An 11873-nucleotide genomic window follows, 5' to 3' on the forward strand; every position below is an offset into this window, starting at 1 on the left:
TAGAACCAAACCAAATTTTTTAATTAGTAAAAACTATACTAATGACCATCTTCAAAAAAGAATATAATGAAAAGCAATAATCCTTCGGTCTTCAAATATTTCACTGATCACTCAGAAAAATACATATATACTAGCTCTTGCTCTGTTCATGGTCATAAATTCATTCTTATAACGTCTCTACCAACGTAATGCTCTTACATTCAGCCAAACTTCCTGTCACACAGTAGGATGACTCCAACACCTTTCTTACCAGTTATTCTCATTCCCATTTTGCCAATTCAGATGTAGACGCTGAAGCCCAAAGTCCCATCACTGGTAAATGATGGGAATGGATTCTTTTGCTATGGTCTCTTTGGCCACACAAGGCATGACTTTACATATTATTTTTCTCTGGGCCCCCATGTATCCCAAGAATGCTATTGAGCAGTAACACTGTGGATCCAAATCAGGTGGAATCCAAGAGAAACTCAGATTTGGCACCCTTTAGTGGCAATTTTACAAATATACTAAAGATACCCTCAAAAGGAAGGCACTATACCATCTTGTGGAATATCTTCTTTAACTTTGGTACGATTAGAAGTGCTGTTTGTGTGCACCAAGGATCTCTGTGAAGGTGTAGATTCCCCACAGTTGAGGTCCAAAGCTAAGAACTATTGACTTTATAAAAATCAATACATGTATCAATAGACTTTGAAGAGTGGCTATTACTAATGCAAATTTTGAATAACCTCATTAGAAGATAATCGTGAATCATGTAGACTTCACACCTGGTTTTAATGACTTTGAAACACAGATAAGCCAATTGGCACTAGGGCAAAGGATGTTTTATTTACTTCACATCAAAGCTAATGACCCAGGCAAATTTAAATGAACCCCAAAAGTTTCATTAACCATGGTCAGGCTTGTCTGGAGAAATTCTATGTCTCTCTCTGTAAATGGGCCAATTCCTCAGTAAATGTTACATGTGACTTAAGCTCCCAGGGTGCAAATAAGAAAAGAGGCAGCCAGAGGAGATATCATAGATTTTGTGGGTGAAACTCTCAGGTTAGATCCAGTTTCTAAGTTCTCCTGTAAAGAGGAGTGGCCTTCTTTTTTGGATACTAAGGCTACTCTGAACTTGTAGAATAACTGGTTCCTAGACACAGAACATTAACTTCCCTCTAAGATAAAGGTCTCCTTTACTTAAAGCCAAGACTTAAAAAGACATTCCCAAGGGTAAACTAATTTCGGCAGGTGCTGAAATGATGGGATATCTGTCTGGGTTTGAGTTACCCCCAGATCAGCTTTGTTGCTTGGAGGAGAATCCATCCTAAGGACCACTCCTGGGGATTCCTTTTGTAAAAACCAAAAAGCCCCTTTCTCTAAGGAGGACCAGCCCAGATGCCTTCTCAGTATTTGCATATGGCTTTGAGGGCAAGACAGGACAGGTTTGTTTTTTCCTCACCATATCCCTGGACCCCTGCACAGTGTCCAGCATATAATTCTAAAAAATAATTTCTGATTGATGGAGATCCCTCAACCCAAGGAACTCTTGACCAGCTCCCGCTACTTTGTCTTACCCTTTTCCATTGCTCATGACCTCAGAGACTCAGAAGAAAAACTGACACGAAAGCACACGCCTGGGTGCTATCCCTGCAGTTTCTTTCTATACCAGAGAGCAAATACACACGCTGACCAGAGAGGCTGGCTGGCGATACCATGTGAGTGGGTCCGCGGGGGAGGGTTCCAGGCAGCCAGGTCTGGTGTCTCCACCCCCTGAGAGCCACTGGAGCCCTCATTCGTCAGAAGCAGGAGGGATGGGCTCCTTCTTGCAGGTGCCATGCTTGGCTCGGTGTCGCTGGAGGTGATTGGACCGGGTGAAGGCCTGGCCGCAGTCCTCGCACTGGTAGGGCCTCTCCCCGTTGTGCATCCGGATGTGCTGGGCCAGCTCCGAGGCGATGCGGAAGGCCTTGCCGCACTCCGCACAGAGGAAGCCCTTCTCCCCGGAGTGGATCTGCTGGTGCCGCTTCAGGGTGGAGGAGCGGGCAAAGGCCTGGCCACACTCCGTGCAAGGAAAGGGCCTCTCGCCGGTGTGGATGCGCTGGTGGCGCACGAGGCGCGAGGGCTGCGCGAAGGCCACACCGCAGTCGGCGCACTTGAAGGGCCTCTGGCCGGTGTGCAGCGTCTGGTGCTCGTACAGGTTGGAGGATTTGGTGAAGCACTTGCCGCAGGTAAGGCAGGGGAAGGGCCGCTCGCCCGAGTGCACGCGCTGGTGCTCCACCATTCGGCTGGCCACGGCGAACTCCCGGTCGCAGGCGGGGCAGCGGAAGGGCTTGGCGCCCAGGTGCGTGCGCTGGTGGCGCAGCAGCGACAGCGGCTTGTTGAAAGTCAGGCCGCACTCGTTGCACGGGAAGGGCTTGTCGTTGCTGTGCATGTTGCGTTGGTGCTTGCGCAGGTCCGAGGAGCGCACGAAGGCCTTGCCGCAGTCCGGGCACGGGTAGGGCTTCTCGCCGGTGTGGGTGCGGATGTGCTTGCGGTGGTCGGAGGACCAGGTGTAGGCCTTGTCGCAGAAGGGGCACCGGTAGGGCCGCTCGCCCGTGTGCAGGCGCCGGTGCTGCTGGAGCGTGCCCCGGTGGGAGTAGGCCTTCCCGCACAGCTCGCACGCGTAGGGCTTGGCGCCGCCGCGCGTCTCCGCGGGGCTCGGCGGTTTGCTGGGCTTCCGGAAGGCCTGGCCGCCTCGCAGGCACCTGTAGGGACGCGCCTCCGCCTGCCCGCCCTCGCGCGCGCCCGCCTGGTTCTGGCCCTTCCTGCTAATGCGCGCTTTTGCCAGTACCGCGGCTGCCAGGCTGGCCGGGACGGCCGACCCGGGGGCAGGTGTGTGTGTCTCCCGCGTGGGGAGGTCCCAGCTGCGCCCTGGCCTGGGGAAACGCGCCGGGGAAGAGATGTCTGGGGACGCTTCTACATCTTTCTGCGCGCAAGAATACTTTCCAGTGCCGGCTAAGCTGGATGGGACATCCAAAGCTGCATCCTGGCTTGCACTCCTGTATCCCTCGTCGCCCGCAGGTAGTGAGTCCCTAGGAGGTTGCATCTGACCTAACAACTTATGAGAGAGGCCGCTGGGAAGGGTACCCAGGGACTGTGTGATTTTTGACACCTCTCTTCCCCAGCTGGCCTTCCCAGGCATCTCCGTCGGTGTCTGCCCCACGCCCTTACCTGTGAAATAGTCAGAGAATTTCTCTTCGTCTTTCCCGGGTGGATGCTGGGAGGCTGGATTGTCGTGAGTCGCTGGGGAGCTGCCCCTTGGACAGGCCGCCAGGTCCCCAGTGCCCTCGTTATCTCCTGTCTCCCCACCATCTTCCTCCTCACTCTCTAAGTTCACGCTTAGCATCTGGCCGTCGTGAGCCTCCTGAGTCAAGCTGCGGAGCGGGGACACTTGGCCCCACCTGTCCTGGGAGTCCACTTGTGCCATGACGTTCAGGCACTTCTGTTACCCACTCCTCCTAGGAAGAACCTTGGCTTGGCTCAGGATACCTGAAAAAAGGGGGGTGTGAAGAGGAAATCACAAAGAATGTACTTAATTACATTCCTGACCAGAGGACTGAGGTTCTCAGTATAGCCGTTTCCCACTGGTCTCCGTGCCAGGCTATGGTTGAGCCTCCCTGGGGAAGGAGGAGCTGGCCCTACTGAACATTCCACAGTCATCCTTGGTCCCTTTGGAGATCCCACTTGCTGTGATTAGGGTTAGGGTTAGGGTTTAGATAGATACTATCATTATTATGTTATTATTACCATTTTATAGACTGGGAAACTGAGGCTTAACAAGGACACTTACCTGCCCAAGGCCACACGGCCAGACAGCAGCCCTGGGGTTTCTCTCTAGCTTCAAGGCCATTATGTTAGGCCCTGAGCCATGCTGCCTCCCAGCTGTGGCCTCCAGACTGAGGCCAGCCCTGGGGCTGGGCCCTGCCCAAGAGCAGCCGCAGCCTGCTGGCCAGGAGAGCTGTGCTTTCTGGAGGCATCAAAGCCCCTTGTGTTTTCTGGGCCAAGGAACCTTGGCTGTGAGGCCTCACCGCTGGGTTCCTCCCTGCTCTCATTGACCCAGATTGCCCCCACAGAAGGGAGAGGCCGGTGACCAGCTGCAGAGCCAGGACCCATGCTGCAGAGGCCACTGCCTGGGGTGGTCGGCAGTATTAGTCACTGAGTGTTTACCTTCCGGAAGCGTCCTCTCTGCCTCCGCCCACCTTCCACTGGCTTCTCAGAAGGGATAAGGGAAGTGATCTTTGCACTTGGTGGGTCCTGTGACCCCATCCCCATCTCATCAAACTGTCCTTCCCCAGCCCCTGCCTGATCACAAGCCCAGTTACAGTGTACGGATGGAGTGGGAAGCAGTGGGGAGGAATCCGCACTTTCTGTTCTGGATACAGAAGCCATAGATGGAGGGAGGACACGTTGCAGTCATGACAGGCATTCAGCGTCTCATGTCCCTTTGTGCCCTCACGCCCAGGGGCCACTCCTCTTCCCTTGCTGCTCTGTCCCCATCACATATCAGAGTCTTGCTGCCATGCCTGTGGACAGGAACCCAGGTTTGACATATTTTCAGCAGAGTGGATCTTAGAAACTGGATGTGTGTGTGTGTGTGTGTGTGTGTGTGTGTGTGTTGTGTGTGTATAGTTATTAATAATACAGAAGACACACCACTGGCCAACTTTATATGACTTAGACCAGCTAGCCTGATCAGGGGCTGTGGTCCCCCAGCAGGGACAGCAAGGGCTGCTGGATTTGTGTGGAACTGATTTCTTAGGTCTCATTCTCTCTCTGCAGCAACACGCTGTGCATATTCCTGTGGCTCTGTTCACAGATCACTTACTTCACCCACTCCCCAGCCCACCTCCAGTGCACATACCTCATTCTCGCAGCCTGTGTCTCGCTCCCTTCCTCTGGGCCAACAGGTGAGCCTCCTTAGGGCAGCAGGCAGCCTCCACTAGCTCGCCAGCCCCTTCTCAGGAGCCTGAGGGGAGACTGCCTTCACAGATGGGGAACCCTCCTCTGTCTGAAGCCTTATCCCCAGGGCATACGTCCTGCCTTCCTCCTTCTGTGGCTGCCCACGGCTCTCTTTGAGGAAGGCAGGGGCCCGGGGTGGGATTTTCTGGCAATGTCTGCACAAATGTACCTGTCTGGAAGAGGAACACTGATGCCGTGGTGTGGCTGGCCCCTCTGCTCTCCAGATGTGCTGGCCCCCAGGAGCTGTCAGAACACAGCCGTTTCCTGGAACTTTGTCTGCACTCACCCAGTGCAGCCGCCAGCTCCCCCACCTCGCACATGGGCACTTTGCAGAAGTCCAGACCAAGGGCTTGTTCCAGCTCTGGACCCTGCCCCTCTTCCTCGGTCCTTCCAGATTGTACCAAGTCCATCCCAGGGCAGCCACCTCTCACGTTCTCCTCTGCCCACCACTTCAGGCCTTGCTCTCCACCTCTGGCTCAGACACAGACAGTTGCTTACCTGGGAAATGCAGGCAGCAGCGTGGGGCTCCTGCCCCGGCTTCTGTGACACGTGGCCTCTCAGCAGCGGGAGCCAGAGTTGGTTGCAGATCAGCAGAGATGCTGTCTCTGTCTCTTATGCTTTTGTGTCCAGTCCAGCAGCTGCAGTGAGAGCCTCAGGAGGTGGGGCCAGTGTAATACACTCAACCTTCCTGCCTGCATCCGGAGAGCAGCCTGGGAAATAGAGTGGGGCTGCCCTCTCTCACTGCCTGAACCGATCCTCCACTGCCTCTGCTCCCGCCTCCCCTCCTTGCCAGAGCCAGCCTCCCTCCCTTCCCCCTCCCTCCCTCAGTCCTCCTGCAGGTGGCCCTATGCCTCTGTTCACTCTCACGCCTTCCTCCCACAGAGCAAGCAGTCCATCCTTCACTTCAGCCCTGGTATACCCATGGGCCACTTGTCACATGTGAGCTTCCTGAGCAGCTTTTTCTATCCCTGGGAGGCAGAACAAAGTACTTGGCCTGTACTTCCACTTCCCCTATTCTGGTACCCACCTTTTGCAGAACTGTAGGTTGAGCAGGGGTGAGGGTTCCCAGAATTCTTTGCAGCAGCCCAGTCATTGGCTCAAAGATGCCCACAGCCATGTAACTGGGGGTGGGGGTACAGGGACATCATTTTCTGCCGTGTTCATACAGATGCCAGGTATGTCTGGGTCCTCTCTTCATCTTTCAGCACTGCTTCCCAGGTTCATTCTGAAGAGAAGGATTGGCTCAGGATAGAAGACTCACTATGTTCAGAATTTATACCCACTCAAATCTAATGAGCAATTTATTAGGATGACCATTCAGGACGTTAAAATAGGAGATGGAAGTATGGTACCTGTGATGTCATGAGGTGGCCAGAAAATATATTGGTTGTCAGCAGGGCCTGGGTCTGTGTTTGAATCTTACCACTCACCAGCCGTGTGGCCTTGGGCAAGTTACTTAACCTCTGTGTGCCTTAACTGCTCATCTGCAAAATGGGGCTCAGGATAGTATCGCCATCATGGAGGTCTTGGGAGGACTGAATGAGACAAAGAGCTTGTAAAGAGCTTAGCGCAGTGTGTGGAACATAGCAAATGCCCAGAAAAGTTAGCTGCCATGATTGTTCTTATTGATATCTTTGCTATGTCTTGGGAAGACAGGGTTCCTGGGGCTCCATTTATATCCCCATGGCCCTGTTAGAGCTGGAACTCTGATAGGAATACTGGCACCCAACACACTTTTCTGAACAGCAATTTTCAGAGTGTGGTCCAGAGAAGCAGGTTCCTCTGCCCCTTGATGTTTTGTGGGCACGGCTTGAGAGGGACGAGGCAGGCAGCAGGGATGTGCCTCAAGGTCTGTGAGTGTGAACATCTGGAACAGGGTTCAAATCCTGATGAACACAGAGCCCCCCAAATAAAGTGCAGAATGTAGCAGATTTGTGGACATGCACTCTTCCAGCAAGAGGATCCTTAGCAGTCATCTGTTTCTCAAAGGGCCATGATCCAAGAAAGGTTGAAAACGATTGGCACTGAGGAGGAATTGGAAGAGTAGGTAAATCCCTAAAATAACTCCCATAGCAACGTTTCAGATGGTGTTGCCACCAACCCATATCCCAACTCTGTTGTTCAAATGTCCCAACTGGCCATATTGTACAGGCTTTGGGATTCAGATACCTTTGGCAAGAAAGGACCTAATTCCTCGTGGATTGGTAGAGGGGCCTGTGGAGGTGGAAACTGGATCTGGGATGAGTGTGTGTGTGTGTGAGTGTGTGTGTGTGTTCACCCATCCCACTCACTGCCTCGCAGTGGTGGTGCACGTTCATTGAGCATTCGCGAGTGCCGACACTGTGCTCACACACCACACGCAGTGTCTCTGTTAATCCCCACCACGTTCTGATGAAGTGGCTACTAGCAGTGTTATCCCCACTTACGGGCTAAGGATGATGAGGCACAGTCAACTTAAGTACCTTATCCAAGGTCACAGTCACACCGTTACTATGTAGTGGAGCTGGGACTGGGGCCAAGGCATCAGAGTCTACACTTTAGCCACTGCAACCTAAGATTCCCAAACTCTGTGCCTCGGAGCCTACCCGACTTCCCCTTCATTTCCTCCTGGAAACCCTTAGTCCTTCCACTCCAAGGCTGTGTGACCCGTGTATATGTGGTCACTGTGGTCACTGCCTCAGAAGACATTCTTCTCCGAAACTGATGGCTCCCACACATGCCTATCCATCCTTGTCCAGCCGTGACAGCCAGGTTTGCACCATGCGTTCTTTCTAGAAACCGTAACAGTTGGCTGGTTATCATATGTCTTGGGACCTCCATGTTAAATTGCCCACGTGACTCCTTAGTTTTCATGAAACTCTGATGTTTCCATCTCACTGGTATGGGACGGGCCACCTTGAGATAAATGGGACCAGGAGTGGCCTGGACACTGGCCTGGCTCACTGGATAACATCTCCCTGAGTCACCTACTCTGGGTACAAGAGGTGGGAGATTCGCATTCTCTGTTGGCATGGCAGCACATTTCCTTGGCCCAGGGAATAACAAACCTTTCCAGGCCACAGAGACTTCAGGCCTCTCCTCCTCCGCATCCCACCTCAACCTTGAGACCTTGTAGAAGTCAAAGAAAGAATACCACAAATGAGACTTCTGGGAATCTCCTATACTTCAGGTTTACTTTCTGTCTTTGCTGGTGCTTCTTGGATCAGAGACGGGAGATCTGGGGAGGTTAGAAGGGAAGACACTGCAAATCTTTAATTAATGAACAAATTGCAACAGAACCCTCTGATCTCTTGTATCAGTGAGAATCCTTTAACTGAGAGTTACCAGAGCCCTGGGGCATGGTGAAACTGTTGGAAATCAAAAAAAAAAAAAAAAAAAAAAAGAAAGGCATCAATTTCAGAATTTTAAATGAAGAGATCTTAGAAATCATCTAATGCAGAGTCTCTATTTAACCAGTGTTGAGATACAAGTATTCATTTATTTGTTCCATCATTCATTCATCAAGAATTTGGTGAACTTCACTATGTCAGTATTTTTCAAACTGCAGGACACAACCTGTGAATAGGACAGGGAATCACTTTATAACCCCATACATATGGGGTATAGGAGGTTCCCATAAGTCTCATTTGTGGTATTCTTTCTTTGACTTCTACAAGATCTCAAGGTTGAGGTGGGATGTGGAGGAGGAGAGGCCTGAAGTCTCTGTGGCCTGGAAGGGTTCGTTATTCCCTGGGCCAAGGAAATGTGCTGCTATGCCAACAGAGAATGCAACAGAGAACCCCATACATATGGGGTTATAATGAAAACTATATTTCGTACTCTGGATTGCTTTGTTTCTTGGTCAAAAACATTCGAAAAACAGTGTAGTGCCTAAGAATAACCTGGAGACCTGGCTAAGTGTGATGATTTCAGGGCCACACTCTCAGAGATCCTTCAGGTCCCAGTGGGCCCCAGATTCTGCATGACTCCGAGGCACGAGCCCGACTATACCAAGAAGCACTTCTCAGAGCCAGACTCCGAGCCACCGTGATACGGAGGCAGGAGGCGGTGTCATGCTTTGCAGGGTGCTGGAGCGCTCGGAGCCATCCGCAGACAATTCTAACGTGGGCGGGCGTGCTGCAGGTAGCAAGAAGGAAGAATTGGCTTTGCCTGGGCTTTGGGGAAGTCTTCCCAAAAGAGATTCCCTTTGATTGGCCTTGAAGGATGAGTTTGAGTTTGCCAAGCAAAGAGGAGGACTCAGGAATTCCCCACTGGAGTCCTTGATCCTGGCTGTCCTCCGTCCTGCAGGGACGGGGCTGGGCTCGGCTCTCGGGCTCCCCCTCTGGCTCGCTGGAACATTGCCGCTGGGATCCGGCTTCTGCAGCAGCGGCCGCCGAGCTCCTGGCTCCTCTGTCCTCCCAGGTCACACCACCTACAGGCGCTGGCCGGGGTACAAGGGGCCTTTTCTTTCCAAGGCCCCCATCAAACACACACGCCTTTCCTTGCAGCTGTCTAGCTCGGCTGCCTGAACACAGAGGTAATTCACAGGAGATGTGGAGAGGCGTTTGAGGTTTCCACAAAAACACACCTCCCTGTTCCCTTTGCAACTGCTGCGCTGATCCCAACCGGAGGGGACCTCTCTCCATAGTGCTCTGGCCATGGGTGTGAAGCCAAGTTTCTTGAAAGAAATTTTCTTTAGGGCTGCTGCAATGCCGTATTCCTCTGTGCGGGTAGATGTCCCGGCCAGGGTGAACTGCGCCCCAGGCCTGCCACCTACCAAGCGGTGAGCGCCTCTACTGTTTGGAAAGACCATGAAAACCTCTGGCAAGTCGAATGGCAGTGGGGGTGGGGGTGGAGATGAAAACGTGAACAAACAAAATTATAAGTGAGGTGTAAAAAAATAAAGGCACACTTTGCACAACTTTATGTCATTGTATTTGAAAACAATGAAACAAATTACATTCTTGTATATATGTAAAGTTAAAATCTTACATTCAGAATAAGAAGGATCAACAATCTGCTAATGGTCGGGCCTCATTAGGTGAGAGTGCCTTGGCCTCTGGCGACAGACTCCATTTTGACAACTCTCCACCCCCACCCCAGGGGCTCGGGCCAGTGGGGCAGGGACAGAGGAGCGATGGCACCAGGCAGGCTACTCTGAGGGACTCGGAGTGTCCAGGCTTCTGCTGTTCAGCCAGGTTTCTTCCTTCAGGAGGGCGTGGGGGGTGAGCGATGGCCCTCTATGGCTTTTGCACACAGATGTGTCCTCCCTCTCCTCCAGGAACCCCGCACCCTCCTGCAGTCTCACCAGCGTGTCTCTGTGGGCAGGAAAGTGTAGAGGAAAAGCTGAATTAGAGCCCCAAGAGCACTGAATCAGAGAGAGGAGAGTGAGCCGGGGCTGGTGTCACAGAACCTGCCACCTTGTCTCCACCCCAAGGATGCAGCTGCACAGGGGCCCAGTGAGGTGTGGCCCTGGCGGCAGGCCTGCTCTGACATACTGTTGCACAGGCAGTGCTGGGGACAGGCCTGAGTTCTTGCTCTGGGGAGGCACTTTTCCTGGACCAGAGCAGACCATTCTCCTGTTAACACATCCTTCACTGTAAAGGTTGCTGCTTAGTTAGGACCCAGCTGTAGTTTCATTCTAGTCCCAAGGACACTGTCTCAGCACCTTTAGTGGACTTGTGGGCTTCCTAAGCCTCTTCAGCTACATAACCTCACCCATTAGGATTTTTCCTCTCAAAAGGTGAAAGCATCTCCAAACTTTAGAACAGGCTTACTGTAGCCATCTGTCTACTCAATACAAGTGGAGCATCCCTAATTCAGAAATCTGAAATGCTCCAAAATCTGAAACTTTTGAAGCACTGACATGATGCCACAAGTGGAAAATTCCACACTTGACCTCACGTGACAGGTCACAGTCAAAACACAGGTGCACAACACACAGTTTATTCAGAATGCCTCCCCATCCCCAGGGGACCCACTTCCTGGCCCCTCAACTGCTTCAGATGTTTCTTGTCACCTTGATAAAATAAAGTACAATGTGCAGTAACCATTTAATCACAACACACAAAACACAGCATTGTAGGTGGAGACCGAGAGCCCGCTGTTGTTTGCTGTTGCTATTGTTTGACAGCTGATGCAGGCTACCGTGCTGCGACCGTGAACACATTATTTTTTCATTGTTTTAATAGTATGTCAGATGTTTTTATTGTAAAGTACTTATGTGTGAATAAATATAAGAAAATGATTGCTTATCCGTAGCATATAAATTCAAGGTCAAGAATGATGGTGATGCCACACAACCACAGATTGTCCACGTGGGTGGCTGAGATAGTGCCATCGCGTCCACAGCAACAGGAGGAAAGTAAAAGTCCATGGCCGCAGGTGCAGGGGCGTGGGCACAAGTAGAGGTGGGAGCTCAAGGAAGCTCTCTTGCTGGGTCGCTTTTTCTCTGAGAAATAGGAAGCAAGCTCCTTGGCTGGGATGGCACACGGGGGAGGAGGTGTGGGACATCTGAACAGGGAAAAGGCATGACCTGCTATCCAGCAGAGTGCATGGGTCTATAATCGCCAGGCAGCATGAAAGGCCCACTTGAGGTCAGTGGTCATGAATGAAAGTTAGGCCAGCCAGGAAGATCGTGTGCTTTCCTTCCTCCAGCCGCCGACAGCGTGTGGGTGCAAGTGTGGAGTAGGCACAGAACTGGGGTTAAGCAGGGTCAGAGTTCTGCCAGACAAGGACAATGAAACTAAAGAAAGGTACTAAAGATGAAGGTGTATGAAAACGAAGTGATTGAAGCGACAGACCATGGAATTTAAGCCAAGTCAGATGGGGGACAGAGCGATCCCAAGGGGTGCAGGATGAGTCACAAGGTGCAAGCATCAGGTATCCCTCGGGCTGAGGACTGAGGATGGTGG

General features: G+C 52.0%; 1 protein-coding gene across 2 annotated transcripts; it reads right to left on the reverse strand.

Moving 5' to 3' along the window:
* Window positions 1–784: 784 nt before the first annotated feature.
* Window positions 785–5101, reverse strand: ZNF648 (zinc finger protein 648). 2 transcript variants are annotated; one of them, XM_045536032.1, is made up of 2 exons: window positions 4883–5101; window positions 785–3510 (listed from the first exon to the last, which is right to left on the reverse strand). In XM_045536032.1, the coding sequence occupies exon 2, from the start codon at window positions 3446–3448 to the stop codon at window positions 1775–1777; it is 1674 nt and encodes a 557-aa protein (XP_045391988.1). In that variant the 5' UTR covers window positions 3449–3510; window positions 4883–5101; the 3' UTR covers window positions 785–1774. The 2 variants fall into 2 exon arrangements, 1 of the variants encoding a protein (XP_045391988.1); XR_006731016.1 differs by lacking the exon at window positions 785–3510 and adding an exon at window positions 4309–4544.
* Between the last annotated feature and the right edge of the window lie 6772 nt (window positions 5102–11873).

The sequence above is a fragment of the Lemur catta genome, chromosome 23, assembly GCF_020740605.2.
Source record: "Lemur catta isolate mLemCat1 chromosome 23, mLemCat1.pri, whole genome shotgun sequence".
In the NCBI taxonomy this organism is placed as follows: domain Eukaryota; kingdom Metazoa; phylum Chordata; class Mammalia; order Primates; family Lemuridae; genus Lemur; species Lemur catta.

What these genes read in the sequence shown, in the direction of transcription:
- ZNF648 (XM_045536032.1), bottom strand. Translation starts at nt 3,448, where the DNA reads ATGGCACAAGTGGACTCCCAGGACAGGTGGGGCCAAGTGTCCCCGCTC.